The sequence below is a fragment of the Podarcis vaucheri genome (genome assembly GCF_965113315.1).
Source record: "Podarcis vaucheri genome assembly, chromosome: 4".
NCBI classification, from domain to species: Eukaryota; Metazoa; Chordata; class Lepidosauria; order Squamata; family Lacertidae; genus Podarcis; species Podarcis vaucheri.
In genome coordinates this window covers 9,975,486-10,002,103 of record NC_138762.1, presented here as the reverse complement: position 1 = coordinate 10,002,103, position 26,618 = coordinate 9,975,486, and the positions used below count along the sequence as shown (strand labels likewise).

The 26,618-nt window shown below is 44.7% G+C and overlaps 1 protein-coding gene and 1 long non-coding RNA gene across 2 annotated transcripts in view; one reads left to right on the top strand and one right to left on the bottom strand.

Annotated features, from left to right (window-relative positions):
* Positions 1-26,618, top strand: part of LOC309530625 — a 419,691-nt gene that overhangs the window by 362,518 nt on the left and 30,555 nt on the right. The gene's annotated exons all lie outside the window — the stretch shown is intronic.
* Positions 1-26,618, bottom strand: part of UVRAG (UV radiation resistance associated) — a 90,424-nt gene that overhangs the window by 44,234 nt on the left and 19,572 nt on the right. Inside the window, exons 6-9 of the mRNA XM_082219296.1 lie at positions 26,334-26,419; positions 7,135-7,240; positions 3,066-3,192; positions 2,051-2,135 (exon numbers count right to left, since the gene is read on the bottom strand). Coding sequence (XP_082075422.1) covers positions 2,051-2,135; positions 3,066-3,192; positions 7,135-7,240; positions 26,334-26,419 — 404 coding nt within the window. The remainder of the gene's footprint in view (positions 1-2,050; positions 2,136-3,065; positions 3,193-7,134; positions 7,241-26,333; positions 26,420-26,618) is intronic.

Below are 26,618 nucleotides of genomic sequence, written 5' to 3'. Positions count from 1 at the left end.
TTTAACATTCACAGTACTGCCAGATTATAGTGCAATATATGCATGACTAAAAAGGAGAGCCACCTTTAATAAAAGTGTAAGATACATTGGCACAATTAAGAGAAAAATGACTGGTGTTTGTTTCAGCAACTCCTCCAGCCAAAATGAAATCCCCTTCCTTTGTATCTGCCTTCTCCTAGACAAGAGCAGGCAGAGGAACTAATTGCTGCTGAAAGCTCACACAACCAGGGGTGGGTTTTGTTTTTTTGCTGAGTGAATGCGCTTGCAGCAGTGTCACCCATTGGGACCAGAGAATCATCTTAAGGCCACTAGACCAGGTGAGATCTCTGACTTAACAGGTTTGAGGACAGCAAACACATTGACTCTTTACAAGTTTCCTCCAGGGAGCGGACTCACAGACAGAACTACAGAATCCAGAGAGGATTCCTGGTCAGTGGTAGCAACAACTGCTAGGTCCCTCTGTCAGTCATGAGAACTCGTCAGCAAGACACTTCTGTGTGTTTGTGTGTATGCACGAGACACATACCGTATTTTTCGCTCTATAAGACGCACATTTTCCCCTCCAAAAATTAAGGGGAAATGTGTGTGCGTCTTATGGCGCAAATGCAGGCTCCTTGGCTTCAGCGATAGCAACACAAAGCCTCTGAAGCACAGTGGGAGCGCTCCCGCCGTGCTCCGGAAGCTTCACGTTGCTTTCGCTGAAACCTGGAGAGCAAGAGGGGTTGGTGCGCACCGACCCCTTTCGCTCTCCAGGCTTTAAGGATAGCCGCCTGAAGCCTCTGGAGCGCGGTGGGAGCTCCCGCTGCACTCCGGAGGCTTCGGGTTCCTTTCGCTGAAGCCTGGAAAGCAAGACTCTCCTGGCTTCCGTGAAAGGAACCCAAAGCCTCTGGAGTGCAGTGGGAACACCCGCCAAGCTCCGGAGGCTTCGGGTTCCTTTCACTGAAGGGTATGTGCCCCTTCAGCTAAGCGGGAGGAGAAATGGAAGGGGCTCCGTTTCTCCTGCTGCTTCGCTGAAGGGGCGCTACGCAGAGAGGGGGAGAATTTTTTTTCTTGTTCTCCGCCTCTAAAACAAGGTGCGTCCTATGGTCGGGTGCGTCCTAAAGAGCGAAAAATACAGTACATGGGCAAAGAAGAATTAGTGAATCTCTCAGCTCATTTGCTTCACCTTCTCCAATCACCATTCCAACTACCGAATCTGCAAAATGTCCAGTCTTTGGCCCCACGGCTCCCAATATGTAGTGTCATAACCAACAAGTACAAACTGAACACGGTAATTTTCAATTCATGGATACAGGTGTGGATTGACCACGGACAGCTCCTCAGGTGTGGGGACGTATTACTGCACTCCATCCTTTGAGACTTATCGAATCTGCGGAATTCCTGAATTCTCTGGGATAATGCTCCAGTTAGCGTGAAGAAAATGGCGGTGCTGTTATGGAAGCATTCCTCAGGTATGTCAATCATGACGCCTGCCTGCTCTCAATGGGGGAGTATTCCCCATGAAAGAGAAAGGACATTCCAAGTTATTACTGGAGGGCCAAAGAGCCTCCATGGCAAGGAATGTCTATGCCTAGCTACAATCGGTTCACTGCTAGTACTGGTGTGCATGGGACCCAAAACTTGTGAAGAGCTGCTTTTCCAGTACCTTGCAAACCAAAATTTCCTATCAGGGGAGAGACCACACTTGCTGAAGTGGCCAGAAGCATGGTGACAAGAAACAGGGCATTCTCTGTGGCGGTGCCCCTTCCAGGAGAAGTCAGACAGTCCCCAAGACTTGCCATATTCTAGCAGAATGTTAAACCCTTTCTATTTGCCCAGGCCTTTGAGAGCTAGTTTTGCTGCTGCTATGTGCAGTGAAGGTACTAACAGCTGTTTTTTCAATGCTCTTTTCAGTGATGTTTGAACTCTTATTGTGTATAGCATTTTTATGTTGTTGGCTCCCTTTTGGATGGAAGGGCAAGGTAGAAATCCGACAAACGAAAGATAAGGTCAGCATTTCACTACTACAACCAATCCAACTACTACAACCAAAAAGACAAACTCCTTTTACCTCTTAGCAGTGCATTCTTTTCTCAACTCTTGCAAGGGTTCTTTGTCCAGTCGGAGCTTCTGATATTCTTCCTCAAACGCATTTCCTACCAGGGACATTTTTGGAAGAAAGTATCTGATTTTTTGTGTGTGTTTCAGCACTAAATACTGGCAACAATCACAACACTATTTTTGGAGTATTTATAAGAAGAGTTTGGATTTGATATCCTGCTTTATCACTACCCGAAGGAGTCTCAAAGCGGCTAACATTCTCCTATCCCTTCCTCCCCCGCAACAAACACTCTGTGAGGTGAGTGGGGCTGAGAGACTTCAGAGAAGTGTGACTAGCCCAAGGTCACCCAGCAGCTGCATGTGGAGGAGCAGGGAATCGAACCCGGTTCAGCAGATTACAAGTCTACCGCTACCACTACACCACACTGGCTCTCAGAAAGAAAGTAATACTATGAAATACGGTTTTAAGGAATGCCTCTTGTTGCCAAACACCTTAGAACCATCTCTATTACCACAAGTGTGAACCCATCTTTTGGAGAACACCTAAATGCATCATTAAGGAGCTGAACCCAGGACACTATGCAAGCTTTTCGCTAGTTGCTGTGATCTCTCCTAATTGCACCATTGGTGTGCTCTTGGATTTCTTCCTTCTTCAGAGCTCATAAATCAACAGAAGACCTCACAGGTACCTTAAGAAAACTGGTTGGAAAGACTTGCAGCACTAAAACGAAGAATTGCATCACAGTGGCAGCTTGCCAAAGGGGGGAGCCACTGACCTGCCCTCCCTGGGCTACAGAACCACCACTGCAGATGGATATCAAGTGAGCAAACAAGAGGTCAATGGTGTCCCACCTCATCCTACAAAGCTGCTTCTTAATAGGAATAACCCATTGCTCAGCTACAGATCAAGCTCCTCTGATGGCTCATCCTTCTGTGATCACCTACTTTTCATGGGAAGGCAACTGCTAAATTGTACGTGCAGTACAGAGCTATAATAAATAACTGAAATGTAAATTCACACTTACCTCTGTCAAATAGCGCACTTTGTTCCTTATGTAGCAAGGCAACCTCTCGGCCCAGGGCTTTCTTCTGCCTTTCTAGCTCATTCCGAAGCACCAAAATCTTCAACTGTAAACACTCACTCTCTTTTTTCTATTAAACAAATTAATAAGAGGGCTGCTCAGCAAATATGTTGACACAGAGGCTGGGTGGCCATCTGTCATGTATGATCTAGATGAGATTCCTGCATCCTTCTCCTCCTGTGATGAGGCTGCATTTTAATTGTTTTAATGTTGTATTTTAATCTTGCTTTTAAGTTGTATTCATTCAACCCGTTTTTATTATTGGTTGTTAGCTGCCCTGAGCCCGGCCTTGGCTGGGGAGGGCAGGGTATAAATAAAATTTATAATTATTATTTATTATTATTGCAGGGGGTTGAAACAGATGACCGTCGGGGTCCCTCCCAACTCTACAATTCTAGGATTCTGGTTTGACTATTGCACTGAACACAACATGATAGGCTCAGAAAAGCTTGAGGATTGAGAGAGCCATTTGTAAAGAGGCCAGAGAAAATTCTTGAGAGGCTCTCTTGAAAGCACCCATGCAAAGCCAAAGTCACCCAACTTGGACTACAAGATGTCAAGGCTTGGGAGCAGCAGAGCCTCCTGCAATGCAATAGCTATCAAGGCTTGTAATAATCTCACGACAGAAGGACACTGGGATCATAAAGCCTGTCTAGCTCCTCAATGATGTCATTGTCCAGTACAGGCATCCCCAATCTTCGGCCCTCCAGATGTTTTGGACTGCAATTCCCATCATCCCTGACCACTGGTCCTGTTAGCTAGGGATCATGGGAGTTGTAGGCCAAAACATCTGGAGGGCCGCAGGTTGGGGATGCCTGGTCCAGTAGATAATAATAAAATAATAATAATAAAAATAAACAACCTCCTTTTCATTCATACAGACCATAGTGAGCCGAATTATTTTCTTATCTGCTGCCATGCCTTTTTAACTTGAATTAAACATTAATTTAATTTAAGTTAATTTAATTAAGTTAGATTAGCCTCAACCAGAGCCAGGGCCTTCTCAACACTGGCTCCGGCCTGGTGGAACGCTCTGTCTCATGGGACCAGGGCCCTGCGGGATCTGATTTCTTTCTGCAGGGCCTGTAAGACAGAGTTGTTCCACCTGGCCTTTGGCTTAGAATCAGTTTGATTCCCTCCCCCTCTTTCTTTTTCCTTTCTCCTCCTGTGAAGAGGCTGCATCCTAATGTTTTAATGTTGTATTTTAATCAACTTGTTTTTATTATTGGTTGTTAGCCGCCCTGAGCCCGGTCTTGGCTGGGGAGGGCGGGGTATAAATAAAATTTATTTTTATTTTTATTTTTATTAAGATTACAACTTAATGTGATTTTAACTGGGCATTGTCATTTGACTGTTACAATATTGCTGTTTTAATTATTTTATTGTACGCCGCCCTGGGCATCCCACATGGAAAGGCAGGAAGACAAGTTGAAAAATAAATAAATGCAGTCCCTGAAAGGGCTGCACTGGGAGCCTCAGGGGGGTTAAGAAAATCCCAGCTCCCCAACAGAGAGCTCAATGCACGACGTGCTAAAGCTGTTGCACATGCACACCTGCAATTTGGGCACTCCTGCCGAGCCGTCTTCATTAATGACAAAACTCTAGGCAAAGTCTGAGATCTCTGCCTTTTGCCGCATTTTGCAACCTCTGCAACTACATTTTCTCCCAGTGCAGGCTGAGCAAAGTATGAGGCCTTTGCAGTCCACAAATCTCTTCAGAGATTAAGCTATCGATATCCTTTCCCTCCCTGCTTGTACAAAGGCAGAATGCCTGACGTGTTCCCATTCCAAGCAGCTCACAAGCCAACATAAAGATGACAGGCTTCACTTTACCTTGGGGACCGAAGCGAACATGGAGAAGAGTTATTTAGAGTGATAAGGAAATGTGGCTTTTGTTATGTTATTTGTAGATTTGATTTATGGGCTTATTGTGAATATGCATCTATGCTCTGTTCCCAACTTGCACGTAAACTCAGTGGAGAAGGCTTGATTGCCTCAACACAAAGCACTGGGGCTGAAGGAAGAAAATTAGTTCAGTGCTGAAAGAGGCACACAACGGTACAGTAAGCCTCTGGCTAGAGAGATAGCGGAACTCCCCATGTTCCTCATCATTTAAAGCCAGCTTTATGAAGGACTTCAATTTTCCATTATGTGTCAAGCCTTCCAGACTCGTTGGAGAACCTCCCTGAAATAAAATGCAGGACTCCCCAATCCGAACCAAGCATAACATCATGAATAGAATGGGATACAAGCAGATTGGCTTCTTAAAATTGATACGAGGCACCAGGTGCCTGCCAGGCTGTGCCAATATAAATTTCCAAATTAAGTCACTAGCTATACTGGTCCCCATCCTAGACCATGCTGAGCCCTTTGACATTAGTCGGCGCCAACAGATTGCTTTGTTCCAAATTCTTATTTTAAAAACAAAACAAAAAACTGAGCCTAAGTTGACAATTAAAATGTTTGTCACTGTGCCCGAGAAGTCATTACATGCATTTTGCTCATCCTCAAAAGCTTGGAGTGTCAGCAAACTCAGCTATTACACTCGGCCCAAACAATTACAAGGTTCACCACACTTTCCACTGGTAGCTCATTAATCCCAATCTGTAAGAGTTTGTTTTTCCTGGCAGCCACTTTTTGCTCATGGCCACAGAGCCAGCGTTGATGCTTTACAACTGCAGAGCATTAGGAGGCCTATTAATTTGGTTTTTCCCTCTCAGCAATTTAGGCTTAATCCAATACATCAAGACGTTGGGACTTTCCAGACAAATATTTCCATTTAATAATAAAAAGGGGGTTGAGTTACATGCAAGAGTGACAGTGCTTGAGAAAGTCCATACATCTGTAGTTATTACATGAAGACATCAAGCGATTTCTCCTGCACGTGAAAAACTCGTCGCTGCAGATCAAATCCCGCCTAACTATCAGGGAAGAGGTTGTCTGCACAAAGTGTGAGAAAACTGGTTGAGCATCTCTGTACTCCGCAGACTAGGATTCCCCAAACCTTTTACTGTTTGCATTTCCTCACTTTTGTAAATACAGTGGTGCCTCGCAAGACGAAATTAATTCGTTCCGCAAGTTTTTTCTTCTTGCGAGTTTTTCGTCTTGCGAAGCACGGTTTCCCATAGGAATGTATTGAAAATCAATTAATGCGTTCCTAGGGAAACCGCCTTCAGACCAGGTCCGGGGACAGTCTGTCCCCCGACCTCTTCTGAAGGCTGGGGGGGGGGGACAAGGGCTCTGCTGTCCCGGGGAGATTTTAAAATGCTGGGGGTCGGCAGCGAACGCTTCGCTCCCGGCCGCCAGCATTTTAAGATCGCCCGGGGCAGCGGAGAAGTCTCCGCTGTCCCGGGAAGGCAGGCGGGGGGGGGAAGCAAAGACTTTTGCCCCCCCGCCGGCCTTCAGAAGAGGTCCAGGACCTCTTCTGAAGGCCGGCTGTGGGCGAAAGTCTTTGCTCCCGACCGCCAGCAATTTAAAACAGGTCCCCGGAGATTTCCCTATGGGCTTTCGTCTTGTGAAGCAAGCCCATAGGGAAATTCGTCTTGCGAAGCGCCTCCAAAACAGAAAACCCTTTCGTCTTGCGGGTTTTCCGTCTTGCGAGGCATTCGTCTTGCGGGGTACCACGGTATATTCCTGAATTTCATTGGTTACAGGTTTGTAACTTTGTGTGTTTGCCCCCACTCAAGCCAGGCACCTCAAATTCCATTATATTCGGGTCTCCTAAGTGATAATCAAGACCTAAATACAGAAATAAATAAAAGGTTGGCTTCAAATTGTGAATAAGGGACATAGGATGATCAGCAGTGGGGTTCTATCCACCAGATCAGTCTTACATAAGCTGAGACCTAGGCACAGAAAGGGCCTGCGCCGAAATTCCCCTAACAACTGCTCACACCTCTCTAACAAGGTACTCCCTTCAGATTTTGAAAGCCCTCCAATTATATGAACCCATCAATGTTTTACTCAGGGCATTTGCTATAAGTGAGAGAAGCAAATACATCCCGGAAACCTACCAGCTCCTTGCTTGTCGACGTAAGCCTCAGTTTCTCTTCGATCTCCCTTCCTATTTTCTGAACAGTTACCTGAGTCTGTTTAATTGCACACTGGGCCCGGTGGAGCCTGCGAATGAACAAACACACACAGAAGAGTTAAAACAGCCTTTGGAAATAAACTACACTGCATTGAACATGCTGGAAGCTACTTTCTGAACGCTTCTCTCGACTGTCTTTGCTTTAAAACGATGTTGATATTGTATTTTTAAATTGCTGTAACCCTTCCTCCTTTTGGAGAATGGTGGGTGATAAATAGAATATATAACTAACAATAACAATTCCCGCTGGTATCAACAGCACATCAACACAGCAAAGGAATGGGGTGAACTGGGGTTCAAATGAGTCTGTGCTCACTGTACTAAGTTCCTACTTGGAAAATGGGTGTGAATTCACCCACAGGGTTTCAACTCAAGTTTAATGGCCCACAACCAGCTCATCACTGAACCCAGACCCTGGTCCATGCCCGATTCAGATGTTATGCAGAACTAGAGCTGTGTGTCTTCAGCATGCTGGAGACATTTTGCTCTGAATCCTCTAGTGCAGGCATGGCCAAACTTGGCCCTCCAGATGTTTTGGGACTACAATTCCCATCATCCCTGACCACCGGTCCTGATAGCTAGGGATGATGGGAATTGTAATCCCAAAACAGCTGGAGGGCCAATTTTGGCCATGCCTGCTCTAATGTGTGCTCCCAATGGCTTCATATGGGGGTTATTGGGTTGTTGTTTTTATTTTGATTATGTATTTTGTGGTTTTATGTTTTTATTTTATTCGGTGAACTGCCCTGAGACCTCCGGGTATAGGGTGGTATATAAATTCAATCAATCAATCAATCAATCAATAATAATTGAATAGCGTTGAGGACAAAATTGTGCCCAATGGCACATTGTAACACAAATGTCAGGAGGTCATGGGGTTTCCCCGCAATGCTACTCTCTAGAAGTGCCCCTGACACCCATCCCAAAGAGTTGCTCCAGATATGGAAAGCTGGATCCTAAACAGGCAAACAGGCAACACTTCACATTTCTGCCTCATAAGAACTGAAAGGGGGGGGAGAAAGAGAGAGAGAGAGAGAGAGAGAGAGAGAGAGAGAGAGAGAAATAAAGAAGTCACTGGTTTCAATTACAATTTTAAATTGGGCAAAGTTTTAAGCTTGGTCTGCACATGGAAGAGAATGAGGCACTAGAGCAGGCTTCCTCAAACTTGGCCCTCCAGGTGTTTTTGGCCTACAACTCCCATGATCCCTAGCTAGCAGGACCAGTGGCCAGGGATGATGGGAACTGTAGTCTCAAAACATCTGGAGGGCCAAGTTTGAGGAAGCCTGCAGTAGAGAATGGTCTGCATCACTTCTGGCTGCAGGTGGGAAAAACCATTTTTGAATGCTCCCTTGCAAGGGAAAGGGGAAAACTAAAGCATCATGTACAGTGATAGCACTGTGTTAGAACAGAAATAATGAGCAAATATTTGAAGGAGGAAGACAGAAGGAACATGAAATGTTTTAAATTACAATTTTGATATTGCAATAAAAAGGTAAAGGACCCCTGACAGTTAAGTCCAGTCGCAGACAACTCTAGGGTTGCGGCGCTCAACTCACTTTCAGGCCGAGGGAGCCAACATTTGTCCGCAGAGAGTTTTTCCAGGTCATGTGGCCAGCAGGAATAAGCCACTTCTGGTGCAACGGAACACCGAAACCAGAGCAGTGCACACAAACGCCATTTACCTTCCCACCTATTTATCTACTTGCACTCTGACATGCTTTCAAACTGCTAAGTTGCCAGGAGCTGGGACCAAAAAACGGGAGCTCACCCCGTCACGGGGATTCGAACCACCGACCTTCTGATCAACGAGCCCAAGAGGCTCAGTGGTTTACACTTTCCAAAGGGCAGCAGCAGCAACAGTTACCAGAAGTGTTTTAATATGCCGTAAGTTTCAGTCACTCCCCAAACCCAAGCTATTTGATGCAAGGCAGACACTTTCTGCTAGACAGACCTCTCCTGGGGTGACACAACCAGGGAGGGGATTCAAATCTGGGATGCCCAGACCTGCAGCACTAATTCAAACCTCATTCCTACACTACACAGAAGTGCATGCCCTGCAGTTTAAGAGCACAGAAACAGGTTGAAGTTAGCAGAAGATGATTTATGATACAACGTCTCCCTACTGTTTCCTGAACACATTTGGTCCTTTTAGGAAATGAGTTGTTGATGTTTTTTAAAGAATGATCCAAAAATGTAGCAATTTTGGAAGCATTAGAATTACCTCCACGACTGACATATTTGAGGGCATTTTCCACTGGAGGCCAGTCTGGCAGGTGACCCTCCCGTGCAGCACAGCTCATTTGCTTGATCCATTGAGGCAGGCTGTTATTTATAATGCAAAAGAGCCCTTGAGCTGTGCAGGGCGCTTCAGAAATCTCATTTCATTTGTCTTCAGCGACCTGGGAGGTGGGTCAATATCATTTCCATTTTACATGTGGGGAACTTACTGAGACAGAGGTTTTGCTCGAGGTAACTCAAGTTCACAGCTGAGCTGAAACTTGAACCCGAGTCTCCAAAGTCTGCACCCAAAATTCTATACCCAGGACCACCTTAACGCCCTCCTTCCCCCTTGCCCTTTCCTTGTTGCAGCCTATAAAAAATCCACATGTGAATTGAACATGCCACTTCCTTCAAAAGTACAGCGGCTGAACTAGAATCAAGGCTTAACCATTGTAAAACCTGTTAGTAAATTAAGGGTTGGATTTTGAGCTGGAAAACTGGAGTCCAAACCCCCATTTAGGTAAAGGTAAAGGTACCCCTGCCCGAACGGGCCAGTCTTGACAGACTCTGGGGTTTGTGCGCCCATCTCACATCTATAGGCCGGGGGCCAGCGCTGTCCGGAGACACTTCCGGGTCACGTGGCCAGCGTGACAAAGCTGCATCTGGCAAGCCAGCGCAGCACACGGAACGCCGTTTACCTTCCCGCTGGTAAGCGGTACCTATTTATCTACTTGCACCTGGGGGTGCTTTCGAACTGCTAGGTTGGCAGGCGCTGGGACCGAGCAGCGGGAGCGCACCCCGCCGCGGGGATTCGAACCGCCGACCTTTCGATCGGCAAGCCCTAGGCGCTGAGGCTTTTACCCACAGCGCCACCCGCGTCCCATTTACGCCCCCAGTATTCACTGGGTGGCATTGGTATGATGCTCTCTCCTATCTGTTAAGGCACAGAGCAAGAGTTGCCATAAAGAGATGAGAGCAGGAAACCATCCACAGCATGTTTTAAAACACTACATAAACATATTCGGCCCCTGTAGACCTTCTTTTCTGCAGAATGCCTCAGAATTATCTACACGCCATTCTTGCAGCACAAAGTAGTCACCCCAAATGCTTTTGCTTTCAATAAGATTTTTAAAAGTCCCTAAAGATCTGCAACTGCAGTTCTAAAGCCAGCCTTCCTTGTATTTAGCTGTCAGTCATGGCAATATTATTCTCCACATACCTATAAATACTGAGCCCAGCTAGCGTTTTGAAGCCAAGATTTCCTGAAACATATTTGTGCGCAGAGTAAAGCTGTGCTGCCAGCTCCAGCACAGTAATTCCACTTGCAACTTGCCCAAGAAGCTCAAGGTCTGACAGCATTACACGCCAAAAAGGAGGACCCTATACAATTTAGGCCCATCACCCAATGCCTTTGCTCTGCACAGAACTGCAGAAAAGGACTCTATTATACAGTCAGACAGTGACAAAGAAGCTAAGCTGAGCCGAGGTGAAAACAAGCAACAGATAATCAAGAGCCTCTGCTCTTCTTTTCTTCTGGAGAAGTCAACAAGGTCATTATATCTCAAGGGTGCCACGGAAACAGAACTTCAAAGTCTTTGGAAGCACTCGGGTATCCAAGAGCAACCAAGGAAAGCGAGAAGATGGGAGGAAGGGGGGCCCTGAACAATTTGGAATTCCCTCTTCATGTAAAATAAGGACTACTCTTTCAGGACAACTCCCATATGACTGTATCCTGCATAAGGGCAAGATGTTGGAGTGAAATAGTTATCCGCCTACTGCTAATATGTCTGAAAATCAAACATGCTGCCTGCGTATGTAAGATTGGGCCCGTATGTAAAATTGGGCCCTTCTTCTGGGCTCACCAGGCTGGTGAGCAGCAAAAACAGACCTTCTCAGTGGTGGCCCCATTAGTGATGAACTCCCACGGGAAGTACAGCTGGTTGTATAATGTCCCCCACCCCTCAAGAAGGGATTGTTAGTCCTTTCCTTGCATTTTATTCAAACAATTTTAAGACTAAAGTGTACAAAAAAATTAGGATACTCCCCAAACCTTAGTTTTAGTTTGTAGAGCACTTTACCAGAAACTACTACACATCTCAAACGCCAAATGAACAGATACTTGTAAAGATGCAGAAAACAGGTGCAGTTTGAATCAAAATATCTGGGTTTTCTGTGGTAGGTGCAACTGAAGAGGCCAGCCGGTGGTCATCTGGCCATATCAGACTTGTGTACATTTACCCAATTTTTTGTAAAAACACTCGCATCCTGTCGTGTTTGGCAAAATTTTCATAGGGCTTTCCAACAGGAAGACTAAAAATAAAATGCCTCATTCCAGATGCAGCTAAAGCAGAGCAAAGGAAGCTTTGCAGGCAGAGACCCATAATATATAAAAGAATGTTAAACATGATGCCCAGAAATATCAGGCTCTCTTGTTGCCCAAATCAATTTTGTTTATCTGAAAGATTTTGATCGAGATTTTTCAGTATCCACAAGGCAACCAATTTCTATAGGACATGTTTCTTTGGGTTCTCATTGCTTCCACTGTTGCAGATTATCCCAAGCAAAATTAGATTATGGATCACGCACTGCAATCATTGAAACAATCACTAACACTAGAGATTCATACGCGCGCACATTTCATCTGGCTGATTAAATGAAGTCAAAGCCGAACTTTAAAGCCCTCGCCCCATGCCTTTCTCCCAAAGAATAAGCTGAAGGTGTCCAGGGTCATCCCGTTCCATCTGCATGACAACCTTGCAAAGCAAATCATCCTGATGGATTCTGACTCGTCCAAGACCACCAGTGAACCTCGTGGCTTACAAGACCTCTGCCTCATCTTGGAGTTGCTTTGGACACGATGAAGTCCTGCCAGCTAAAAGTACTGGTGCGCTGCGTCCAGCTGGCAGCACTTCTCTGTGTCCGGAGCGGCCAATCGTTTATACCTTTACAGGGGTCAGCAAACTTTTTCAGCAGGGGGGTGGTCCACTGTCCCTCAGACCTTGTTGGGGGAGGGCAGACTATATTTTTTGTGGGGGAAAGAATGAATTCCTAGGCCCCACAAATAACCCAGAGATGCATTTTAAATAAAAGCACACATTCTACTCATGTGAAAACACCAGGCAGGCCCCACAAATAACCCAGAGATGCATTTTAAATACAGTGGTACCTCGTGTTAAGTACTTAATTCGTTCCAGAGTTCCGTTCTTAACCTGAAACTGTTCTTAACCTGAAGCACCACTTTAGTTAATGGGACCTCCTGATGCTGCTGCGCCGCCAGAGCACGATTTCTGTTCTCATCCTGAAGCAAAGTTCTTAACCTGAAGCACTATTTCTGGGTTAGCGGAGTCTATAACCTGAAGCGTATGTAACCTGAAGCATATGTAACCTGAGGTACCACTGTAAAAGGACACATTCTACTCATGTAAAAACACGCTGATTCCTGGACCGTCTGCGGGCTGGATTTAGAAGGTGATTAGGCCAGATCCTGCCCCCAGGCCTTAGTTTGCCTACCCATACTTTAGCTGATGCACCTTAACAGCAGTTCCGTTTGGTCAGATAGATAGAAAGAAAAAAGAAATCCATTCAGCCTGGCACAGCAGCTGAGCCAAATCCTTCCAGGAAGACCACAAGCAGGACACAAACGCAACAGCAGCACCCGCCAACGTCTGAGAGAAACTGGCATAAATCCACAATCTGAACGTGGAAGTCATGTAGTTCGGAAGCACTCTGGTTCTGGAATTGCTCCTGAAGACTAGTGCTAGTTTGTCAACTGCGTTCATTCCTTGAGCAGACTTGGACGCAATCAAGCCTACATTCGTTACATCTAGGCTGGATTACTGAAACATGATGTACATGGGGCTGCCTTTGGAGACCTTTTAGAGACGTCAGATAGAGGAGAATTTTGGAATCATGTTGTTCCTTTGCTGATTTACTGAGTCTCTTTCCAGGTATTATTACTTTTAAAGCCCTAAATGGAAATTCAAGACAGGCCAACTTGATTGGACAACCACTCCCAGCCCGTAATTCAATTCTAGTATAAGGAGACGAATAAAGCCTTCACTTTCTTCCCATTATGCTTTATTTTTTAAACACCCACATTCTTTCTCAGCAAGGAAGCATTCTTCCTTACTAATTCTCTTTAATACTGATTTTTACCAGTATATCCGGAAGAAGCATCAAGCTGACTAACTCATATTTCCTGGCTCTCTCTGGATCCATTTTAAAAAATTGTCATTTCTTAAATATAGAAATACACTGAGCCTCACCTTGGTCTGGAAGAGCACTTCTCTTACATGACGCTGTCACAATATTTGTGAACGTCATTAACAAATTTACAACATATAAAAGAAACTCTAGAGCCAGTGTGGTGTAGTGGTTAAGAGCGGTAGTCACGTAATCTGGGAAACCGGGTTCGTGTCTCCGCTCCTCCACATGCATCTGCTGGGTGACCTTGGGCCAGTCACACTTCTCTGAAGTCTCTCAGCCCCACTCACCTCACAGAGTGTTTGTTGTGGGGGAGGAAGGGAAAGGAGAATGTTAGCCGCTTTGAGACTCCTGAAGGGGAGTGAAAGGCGGGATATCAAATCCAAACTCTTCTTCTTCTTCTTCTAGATTTTCACTCGGGTCTGGTTTCTATGTTGGTTAGTTTGAGGATCAGACATCAGTTCTTTACATAGAGCTGTAAAGTTGGATGGGACCATGCAATGCAGGAATATGCAGCTGTCCCGTATGGGGTTGTTATCTGGTGAGTGAAAACCACAACAGGTGGAGTATGAGGAAACACTCTGCATTTTGTACAAACTTGCTTGCAGCCCAGCCCAGGAGAACAAAGGTAGCTGCTCTCCTCCATGGACACATCCTACAATTACAATGTGTACTATTGCACCACCCCAAGAGGGACATGAACTCACACTGGTGCACATGAAATTCTTGTGTTACTTGTTTCGACTGTCTTCGGGCATGAGCTTAACTTAGAGGAGTGAAATGCTTTCTTTATACGTAATTCGAGAAACAGATTGGTGATGAATGCCGAATATACACGGCAGATTTTGGAGAAGATTCCTCCCCGCTCCTCGCAGCCATAGATGATTGCATGCTAAGTAAGCAACCTTTCAAATCCATTCCAGATATTCTCTTGAATAATTTCATCCGATTTTGTTCCTCAATCAATTCTGCTTATGTTAAAGGAATAGGTTCTGCTATTAACCAAACATCAAGCAATCACAGTCAGATTCCACCAGCTATTTCTCGACAATAAATGATTTCCCTGATAAACTGTGATGGCTTGGAAAGTAGCCCAGCTGTGACCCAATTCAGTTGAAAGTTATCACCATGCAGGATTTAAAACTAATTGCATGGATTAGAATACAAAAGGTTGTTCTGAGCTGTCTTTATTTTCATGTAAAACAGTTCACTAAGTTCACATCTATTGACAAAGTGCGAAAATATCTCCAAAATGAAGCTATCAAAAAAGAACGTTTGATACTAACTGGATGAGAATTTAATACGGCACACATCAATTCAGGTCTTTCAATGAACAGTTTACATTCATAACCAGAATATATTGTTAAGAGACGGGCACCCACTCAGACATGCAAATGTTAATTATGACTGATTTTGTTCTTGGATTCTGACGTATACCAAGCAAAAAGGGCAACTTTTGTTTAGATGCAAGTGGCTCCCCATTCACATGGGGGTTACATTTCAGGCCCAAGCGCACAAGTGCAAACTCACAAAAAATGAGGAGCACCCTGGAGAGTCCTCGTGGCTCGGGAAGAGACTCACCCCAGAGCCCAAAAGAGAATAATCTCTTGGGGCTTCGGAGAGGATCTCCACACAAGCCGGAGGGGCAGCGGGGCTTTGCTGAGCTGCTCAGCCTCCCCAACTAACAGCTGGTGTAAGGGGTAGCACAGCAGCAGAAGCAGCCACTTCCCTGCGAATCAGCTGAAGAAGCCCTGCTGCCCCTCTGGCTTACACAGAGGTCCTTTTTGGGCTCGGGGGGGGGTCTCCAAGATGCTCCTTATTTCCGGGTACCTGGCACTGTGCTTCTGCACGGTCGCACGTAAATGGGGAGTTGTCTATCATGAAGGCTTGGGTACTACTGCATATTAATCAGAGTGCTTGTGCACAAACACTATTACTCTCTTGGTACTTTTTGGCTACAAACTAGCCCCTCATGCGGAAAGTCCCATTTTACTCTAAAACCCCACAGCAGGTCTAAATGAGGTGATAAAATGAGCAATACCACTTCACTCTACAGGTAGGGTGAAATATACTCGGAGTCGAGAGTGGATTCCATGCTCTTTATGCAGCTCATAGTGGTGAGGAGGAATGGAAGTTCCCCCAGAATGTCTGCTTTATATACATTATTTACACAATGGGCCCCACATGATTGGCTAATTCTAGGATTCTCCTGTAGGCCAATCAGGTTGCAGATTCACTTCCACCTGGAGCTGGATTAGGTGGCTCCTGTGGACCAATCAGACTGCTGCATTCTGGGTCCTATTGTTCTAGAACCAATAAGACTGCTTCATTCTGAATCCTATTGTTCTAGGACCAATCAGACTGCTGCATTTTGGATCCTAATCAACTCAGTACATAACATAGGGAGATCACATTTTTTAATGTTCCTACGTGTTTTGTAAACAACCCTTGCATGCAGAAGACTAAAACAGCAGGTTGTGCTAGATTTATCATTATTATTACTTGCAGGGAGTCCACAACAGGAAACATTCCAAGTGTTATTCCCCTACCTTTAGCCTAAACTGCAAGCGCAAATTCTTAAATGATTGATTTTCAAAGAATCTGGAGCTAATTGTGTGTTTCTCCCCCCCCCCCTTTCTTTTCTTTTTTCCTTTTCGGATAGAGGCGAAACATGACCAGAAATCATTGAGCAGCAATAGCCATGCAAGCTACAGAAGTGCCATCTCTTGGGCATTAAGAGTCTTTTATAGACACTACCTATACATTTTCAGATGTCTCAAAAATCACGAGGGCCAGGAACCTTTTAAAATTGAAACCAATTCCCAGGAGTCCAATTTCTCTGCTAGATTCATCAGAGCGTTCTGATAATTTAACAATGCAGAAGATGCACATCGAATCACATTTCCACTATTAAAAAGCAACAATGTGAGGAGGCAGCAATGAATGATCTATCCCAGCCCCACAGCCCCTTTGTTTGGCATATTTAGGCCATCTTAGGTACGTTAAGTCACAAATCAACAAAGCAAACACTGGTCACAGTTAGAGAATCGTCACTGTTCTCAGATGGTGCTTATAAAAGAACCCAGATCTATGGCTTTTTGACATACACTGCGGTCAATCGCCTGAAGCATTTTCCATCCATCTTCTTGAACGCCTGGATGCTGTTCGCTTTCTTCCTCTTTTGTCCTCTCCTTCCTCCCCCCCCCTCCCCATGTACAGCATTTATTTCATTCTTGGTCACAAGCCATGAATGCACAGACTAAATACTACAGTCACACATCCTATAGCTATTTCTCACAAGAGAAATAAATACAGGGAAGGTCAGATTTGCCAAAACAACCTTAGTTTACACTGGGTTTATTTAAACAAAGTAATGACCGCTGGGGATTTAGAAAACAGAGCGAGAGCTTTTTGGCAAAGTGAGAGATATGGGATACCCAAATTGCAAACACCCAGTACTATTATTAAAAGAGCTTCTATTAAACAGATTTTAAAACAAAAAATATGAAACCTGAACAAACAAGTCTTTATGCTTACCTAGAGACTAGATTCTAAAGAGGTCCGGCTACATTATCCATGAAGAAGCAGCAGCCTCCAATCCAGACCCCCAAATCTACACATGTACAACTAATCTGATATTTTTGTTTTTGGAATTTCCTTCCCCACCAACACATCCAATGGACTTTTCAGGTTTATATGCAACCCCACCCTCACCCAGTTCCTGAAACTATGTGACAAATAGCCAACACCAGAATAAGACACGAGCCAAGAAGAGGAACGAGGATAGAAATGGAGAAGGGCTCCACGAGTCTATCCTGACCAGCCATCGGCTTCCTGTGCAACATAAAGCAAGTGTTCTTAACAGCACAGGATGCAAAAGGGACAGTGCATGAAGATAAAATGCTCCAAGAGCTTTCGGGACCCTTGGATGAACTCTGCTCCCAAAGCAGAAAAACGTTTAAGGATCAAGCTTTCCCAGTCCTCTTTCCAAACAGTAAGATGCAACTCAGAGGGGTCCAATAACCATTCTCAGAAGCCAACAAGCAGAAACGTGTCTTAAACCCACTTGGGTGTTGCCGAATCACCATCCCTTTTCCTTTGGGGACGATAAACAACATCTCTTGTTTAGCACAACTAAAATGCAATTCAATACCACTCAAGAGCAACTACTACATTCTGCTGCGCCTAATCATACAGAAAGGATTCTTCGATATACAGTCCTACCTCGGAAGTTGAACGCCTTGCGAGTCGGAACGTTTTGGCTCCCAAACGCAGCAAACCCGGAAGTGAGTGTTCCGGTTTGCAAACGTTCTTTGGAACCCGAACGTCCGACGTGGGTTTCGTAGTTTCCGATTGGCTGCAGCTCCTGCAGCCAATCAGAAGTCGCACCTTGGTTTCCAAACATTTTGGAAGTCAAATGGACTTCTGGAACGGATTCCGTTCAATTTCTGAGGTATGACTGTAGTACTAATCATGCACCCCTCAAAATTCATCACTGTTTTTCTCTTCGTTAAGATGGTTGGCAGATACCTAGATAATTGCTTTCACAAGCACACCAACTAAAATATTGGCAGATTCTAACTCCTACCCACCAAATTGCCATCTTCAGGGCTTGTCTCACAAAATAAAAGCTTCTCAGCAAATGTGACAGCAGCGCTAGATGTCAGAACTTACCAAATCTGCTGCCAAAAAGAGGACAGCTTCCCCCGCTCTCCTCCATAGCATGCAGTAGAGCTTATTTAATAATCTGATGTCATTCTTGATGTATCTTTTCTAAGGAGTCAAAGCTTTTTACAAAATTAAAACACACCAAAAAGAACTCCATAAAATTGCAATTTAAAACAAAGTCACAGACAGACTGCAGCATAAAATCTTAATAAGCTCATGGCAACAGATAAAAGATCTCTAAAAAGTCTAAATTTCCTGAAACATGGAGGGGGCATTTAAAGGATGCCTGAAAGCCAAGAGTGAGGAAGTTTGGCAGGCTCCCAAAAGGAGGACATTCCAAAACATTGTCACCGCCAATCAAGAAGGCCCCATCTTTTATATTCCTCCACCTGACACCACATATCAATGGGACCAAGAGAAGGACTTCCAAGCCTGATCTTAACTGGTCAGGAAGGTTCATATAGGAATAGATGGTCCTGAGAACAACCTGCTTCCAAGGCCATTTTTAGGGCTTTAAAGCTAACACCAGGACTTTAAATTGAGCCTGGAAACAAACAGGAAACCAGCAGAGCTGGAATAGGACCGGAGTGATAAAATAGCATCGATGGATACCAGACAATAGTTTGGCACCATAACCGGAGCTGAGAATTTAAGTTTCCAAATTATTTTGGAGCTACACCAGCTAAACATTAGGCTTTTTGGAAGGCCTGAAAGAGTCGTTTGCTTCAATTGGCTTTTCCTGGGTAATGTTGTGTCTCGCTCACTGGATGGAGGGTGGAGGAACTGTTATGCTGCTCAATTTCTGAGTCTGTTTTATTTGTGTGGATCTTTTGTTCTTGGTTTTAGTAGTAACTTTGTTAATACCTGTAAGTTGCTTTGGGCACAAGTGACCTAAAGATCACTTAATACTTTAAAAGAAAATTAACTTTTACCAAGCATCGCAGTAGATCAGCCAAGAAGCAACGAAGGCATGAAGAATTCGTATCAGGGCCATCTTGTTTGGGAGAGATCACAGGTGTTTCCTGCTTGGCAGGGGGTTGGACTCGATGGCCCTTGTGGTCTCTTCCAACTCTATGATTCTACAGCTGGTGAACTAGCTGAAGCTGGTAAAAAAAAAAAAAAAACCACTGCTAGCTACCATCACCACCTACACATTCAAGAATGTCTGCCAAGACTGGAGGCCAGAGGCATCCCAGATGGCAGACCTGCGTCTTCAAAGGCAGTACAATCCCATCTGGAGAAAGTTGCACAACCTTCCCCAGATTGCCAGAGCCCCTGACCAACCATTCTTCCAACTTATCCGCATTATTTCAGCTTATTCACCTCCCTCGGCCCACTCAACTGACAGACGCTGGTTTAGCAGCTCCACAGACTTCCTGGGATTAGACTACGGGGGAAAGGGGGTAGAGTCGCACACCATCAATATACTGGTGACACCTCGGCCTAAGCCCCTGGATGATCTCGCCAAGTTGTTTCATGCAGACGTGAAACAGAGTAAGAGACAAGACAGACACTTTGGTACCCTGTTAAGCCAAAGGTCATGGGGCTGAACAACATCCCCCAGAACTACCTTGTGAGACTGGAATGTCTGGAACCATTGAAGAACAGGAGGATACCATGGCCCATGCTAAAGAAAAAAGCCATTGAGAAATTTAAGAGAATCAACAGAATCACACACTTCTAGGCATCCTTCAGCACAGGCTCATCCACCAGGGCAAGCGAGGCAGCTTCCATGCCTCCAAACCTGACTGTAACAGATTTAAGTAATCAGGTCTCCCTAGGACTACCTGGAGCTGAGATACAGTCACATGCTCAAACCCTTGCTCAAATTAAGGTTAATGTGAGATGGACCAACGGCTATTCATATTACTTGGCTCTACATTTTATTTTTTTTCACAAGGGGTCTCACTACACAGCCTCTCACAAACATGCAGGAACCATGCCTTCTCTGACTGAGGCACTGATCACCTCTCTAAGACAGAATTTCCCAAATTTGGGTGACTGGCTGTTTTTGGACTACAACTCCCATCATCCCTAGCTAGCAGGACCAGTGATCAGGGATGATGGGAACTGTAGTCCAAAACCAGCAGGAGACCCAAGTTTGAGAAACCTGATCTAGACAGATTGCCTGTCTTTCTTTGTTGATTGGGGTGAAGGTGAAGCATGAAAGCAACTGGTCTCACCTCTTCAAGCAGCTTACCCACCCATGCCCCCACAGGGGCGAACAAGCTGAAAAATATTCATCACTGCATGACTAGAGTGCCATAGGCACAACCATCTGATGGTGTTTCCTGCTTGGCAGGGGGTTGGACTCGATGGCCCTTGTGGTCTCTTCCAACTCTATGATTCTATGATTCTATGATCTCTGACGCCACTTGAAATCTGGTGTTCCAAGTCAGAATGATAGCAACAACATGTGGCTGGTGGAGTTGGAGGGGAGCAGAACACAACCTATCAGTACCAGGACATTATTCAAGTTGTGCTGCATGTTAGTTTGGAGGGGAGATCATTATTGGCAGCAAACCCATTTCATTCCATGTGTAGTTGTCCATTTCAAGATGCTGGCAACTTGCAGACTAGTCATCCACTGTGTACAGACTATAGTATCCAACTATTGTGGAGATACTATTCCTTGTCATAAGGCAGAATATTTCTCAGATAAAGTTAAAGTTCAGTTATTCAACCCAGAATGAGATTCCAGTGTTCAATGTGGTATATACAGAATAAGGCATTTTAAAATATCCTAAAAATTGAAGCTCTTTCCCCCCCTGAAGGCTTATTTTAAGGTATCGGAGCTCAGTGTGTCGAGTATTACCTGCAAATATTGTTCTCATTAAAGCCCCACGGAAAACTAAACCATCTCCCTGCGACTCTCAATCCCCTCACATATGCACATGGTTCATATAGGTTTGTCTGCAGCCGCAGGCTAGAATTCAGCACTCACTTGCCAGCTGTTAAAAATTCCTGCTCTAACTCCATGCAAGAAGTCCAGGAGGTGGTCACCCTTCACAAACTCAGTAGAAAACTGCACTGTCAAGAGTTATTAGCGAGAAAGAAGAGAAATGGAGGAAACAGCTTGGAGTCTCCTCTCTTTGGCACATACGAAACCGGTCACTGCAATATAGGCAAGGCGATTTCTCCCGAGATGAAGCATGTAGAATTTAGTATTCCCAGTAAGTTTAGGGGTCATTTTAAAAAGGCCAAAATTTGCTCACCATTTCTGAAAAACGTATGAATTGTTTTGGGCCCCTGAGATAGGCCTCAAGTCGGGTAAGGCATTCGTACTCACAGCTTAAAGGGTTTATGCTGTGGGGTGGGGAGGAAGGGATGGGAAATTAATTTCAGGGAACCCAATGCTCTCAGATGCATTGCTGGTGCTCAGCTTTTGTCCCCCCCCAAAAAAAAAAAACACCTTTAAGTTATTGCTTCCCTTGATGGATAGATTGTATTAGTATGCTGCTTTTCATTCAAATGAATCCCAAACAATAAATAATAAGAACGTAATAGAATATCACAAGTACAGCATAAATCATATAAAACAAATTTTCAATTAGCAGTAATTAACCTCGTTGGCTATGATGCAGCTGCTGCACAAAGCTTCTAGCACTGGCTAGCCGAGAGCTTGAATCCATGTGCTGCTCTCTGCTGTTAATTTTTCAAAGCAGCAGGAGAGGAGAAGGCTTATGTATACCTCAGCCAACACTGATTTGTGGGGAGTTAGGGGGTCATTAGACCCACCAGCATTCCTCTACAAAGCTACTAACAGAGAGGCACTCCAAGCAACCCTGCCCCCCCCCCTCCTATTTGATCTCTCGGCACACTCACATGTGGCACACCTATTTTACATAGAAAATTATTACCGCAGCATGATATAATGTTCATTTAAAGGTGGGGGTGAGAGAAGGCCACAGAGAAGGACCATTTGGTATTTGACAGTCTTCCTCATCCAGGGAATCATTTTATCTCAATTATTTCTAACCCTCACAGCTGTAAAGATGCGCCGAAAAGCACGTACAAAGCACAGCAACATCTCCAGAGTCAAGGAGGCGCAGCCTGAAGATCTCTCCCTTCTGTTACCAAAAGCCATTGTTGAGGCCAATATTCTGATTTGTTTTAAGCATGGAAAGACAGAAGAAGGTGCTTCTTCACACATATGTATGGTTAACTTACCAAAGTCACTACCACGACACGTGGAGATGGTCTCCAGCTTCAGTAACTTTTTAATAATAATAAAAATTTATTTATACCCCACCCTTTCCGGTTCAAAAACCGGGCTCAGGGCGGCTAACAACAAATTTTAAACACTTAACTATAAAAGAAGCATAAAAACATGAATAACAATAAAATTAAAATATCAAAAATCAATTAGATTATCCCCAGGGCTAGCTGGCAGAATTGGTCCTACTTGGGCCAGGGGAGAATTAGCTGAGGGGTCTCAGAGCGGGTGATCTTCATAAAAGGGGAGGGGGAGGGAAGAGAAGGGAAATAAAAGATCAGGCTGAATTCAAATTAAAAGCCAGGTGGAATAGCTGTGTCTTACAGGCCTGGCGGAAAGAGGTTAAATCCAGAAGGGCCCTAGTCTCATGGGGCAGAGCATTCCACCAGGTGGGAGCCATCACTGAGAAGGCCCTGGCCCTGGTGGAGGATAGTCTGACTTCCTTAGGGCCCGGGACCTCTAAACTATGGTTATTCGTGGACCTTAAGGTCCTCTGCGGGGCAGACCAGGAGATGAAGGGTATTTATGGTGTTCACCCAATGAAGCTGAATGTTGAAAGATTCAGGACAGATAAAATAAAGTACTTCTTTCTGCAGCTAATAGTTAAACAACGAAACTCCCTCCCAGAGGAGGTGGATATGTCTACTGAAGGTTGCTAGCCACGAGGGCTATGCTCTGTCCTCCACAGTGGAAGCAGAAATGCTTCTGAGTACCAGTTGCTGAAAACCACAGGAGGGGAGAGATGCTCTTGTGTTCGAATCCTGCTTGTCGGTTTCCCACGGGCACCTGGTCAGCCTGTGAGAACAAAATGAGCCACTGGCCTGATCCAGCAGGCGCTCATCATTCTACCAGGGGCTATTAGTTGTGGTAGCACTTCTTTGTTTACTGGAAGAATCCATGCTGAATAAGCAGCACAAGCTTGGGAGAAGGGATCTTGAGTTAGTGCCATCCTTCGCAGAAACATCCATCTGTTGGAAACAGGATGCTAGACTAGATAGGCCCTTGGTCATCATGTAAGTGAATGCATGATATAGTTGTAATCGTATACTTGACAAGTTAATTTTGCCTTAAGCAGCAAGCATTCTACCTGCTTTAAGTACACTTATATAAATAAGCTCAGTTGTTTGGGAATTTGACAGCCAATGTTTCTGTAGAATCAAAACTCTAATATTAAAATGCTTGTAGAAGACAACTTGATGTGCAGAACAGCTGTCGTTCAGATCTGCCCATTCATTAAAAGAAAAAGAAAATGCCCTATAATAATTCTTGCAAGGGAAGAGTGACACCTTCTGGTAGAGCTGCAATATAGAAATTTGAGTTTTTGAACTCCAAAGCAATTCTGAAGAGTATTTAAGACAGGGTTAATCCAGTGTGGTGATTCCAATGGTCAGGGATGATGGGATTTAGTGCACAACACCATTTTGGCTACCCATTATTTGAGAGGTGTTGAGAAAGGCCTGAGCAAGCTGGACAAGCAGTTCAACAAGGCTGTGTGCATAGCCCAGAGCATATTCTATAGCAGAGTTCAACACATACTATGCTCATTAATAGGCCATCAAACTTTGGTTATGTCTATCCATTCACACATACAGAACTTGCAATGCTCAGCTAGGCAACTTCTGAATATATTGACATGCTTTGCATTTTGTGTATTTGGATGTTTTGAACATTTGCTGTATGCCACTTTGAGCACAGCTCATTGTGGAAAAGCGGCATATAAGTACACTCAGTCTATCAATCAATCAATCAATCAGGGCACTAGTTACCCAAACTGTGGCAGTTCATCAGTAGAAACAGTGGGCACTTTGAAACCTAACACCAAGTTCAGTCTTGCATGAATCAGAGTAAGCCTTGGATTTGATGAAGAGCCACGCCCCACACCCCACTGCCCAGTACATGATCCCATTTTCAAACTGCTCCTAGAATCAGTAAGTTTCTCCTAAGGTCCAACCAAATTGAATTTTCTCGTGACTTAACCCTACTGATCTAGTTCTGCCATCTGGTATTTGAGAAGTGCTATCTGTCCTCAGTCTGTCTTCACTTTTCCTGGCTAAACATACAGTGGTACCTTGGTTCTCAAACTTAATCTGTTCCAGAAGTCTGTTTGACTCCCAAAACAGTTCAAAAACCAAGGCGCGGCTTCCGAATTGGCTGCAGGAGCTTCCTGCACTCAAGCAGAAGCCGCGTCATACGTTCGGCTTCTGAAAAACATTCGCAAACCAGAACACTTACTTCCGGGTTTGTGGCATTTGAGAGCCGATTTGTTCGTCAACCAAGCCGTTTGAGAACCAAGGTGCCACTGTACTCAAGTTCCTTCAATGTTCCCTCATAGGACTTGTTCTCTGTACCATCTTCACTGCCCTCCTTTGACCTCATTCAGACTTATCCAAGTACAGTGGTACCTCGGGTTACACACGCTTCAGGTTACAGACTCTGCTAACCCAGAAATAGTACCTCGGGTTAAGAACTTTGCTTCAGGATGAGAACAGAAATCGTGCTCCGGCGGCAGGGCGGCGGCAGCAGCAGGAGGCCCCATTAGCTAAAGTGTTGCTTCAGGTTAAGAACAGTTTCAGGTTAAGAACGGACCTCCGGAACGAATTAAGTACTTAACCTGAGGTACCACTGTATTTCTCAAAATGAGGCATGTAGAACCTGACATAGCATTCCAGGTGAGGTCAGACTAGTACAGAAGCAAGTGGGATTATTTCTCATGTCTTGGAAACTACGAGTCTATTAATGCAACTAAGTATCACGCCATCATGTGGTTGAATATACAGGCACCATCATTTTCACATGTACTGCCATGACAGGGATGCTTCTTCCTACGACCTGCGTGTTTGTTTTGGAAGGGGGTTTGGGGGTGGGTTGCTGAGGAGCAGGACTTTGCATTTGCCTTCTGAACCTTATGCTGTTTGTATCAAAATGTAGAAAACAACGCTGAGAAAGACTCAAGACTTTGGAGAACTGTTACTATGGGTCCAGCCTTGCCAACCGTCAGAAGGTTTGGTCTACAACTCCTATCAGACCCTGGCCGTAGTGCAAAACATGTGGAGCCCATCAGGCTGGCAAAGGCTGAACTATAGCGTATGCAGACAATACTTTGCTAGGTAGGCCAATAATGTGATCCAACAAGAGGCCCTTTAATATTTTTTTTGCAGAAATTCACTGAGCGCTCTCAAGTACAAAGGCTCACCTAAGTACCACTTGAGATTCCAACCCATATTTCTGCTCCCCAAAGTGCGCAACTGAAGTGTCGAACTTGCAGCCACTGGTAGCAGAGATGGCCAAACTAAAACATTTATATTTGCTAGAACTTATCGTTCAATACGGGGGAGCAAAAGAAAGAAACAGCAGCAAAGAATCGAGTATTATGCTACTAATATGCATCATTACAACACCAGGCAAACACTGGAGACAAGGCTACTATTCATCTGAGAAGCACAGCTGGTCTTGTGCTAACACAGGCCATCCCCCACCACACTGTTCGTTTTAGTATGACATTTCCATCTTCTTCCAGTGGTGGTGGTGGGAAAATCTTCACCAGTTAACTCCACCCACAGTAAACACAACTCTCTCAAAGTTTTACTGTAGAAGGAACAGGTCTGCAGTAATCCTAAGGAGGTTAGACTCCCAAGATCATGTACTAGGAGTTGAGAATCACCATCCAGGCGTCTTCACAACAATGCTATATGCACAATAATGGACATGATGGGGAAACATCTTGAAAAGCTATGCACGTTCAGCCTACTGACAGTGATGCTTTTTATATCACTATCTGTGCCAACAATTCTATTTCAGGATTTAAAATGAGTTACCTCAGCAAAGAGAAGACGTCGTATGAGTTGCGGACACAGTTCTGATCCACCTGGAGGAGGTTATTCTTCTGGGTTCCTGAGAGGCCCTTAAAGGCAAACAGGTTAGCTGATTAGTTGCTTTTTATAACACTGAAATTAGGTCCCATTTCCCTATTAAAGGCCTTTTTACATTTTTTTTCCTTCCACAAGGGTATCTAGGTATCTTGAAGTCATCTGCTTAAGACTGCCCACCTCTTATGCTTATCTCAGTTGCTAAATGAAAACACTTCTTTGAAACGAGCCCTG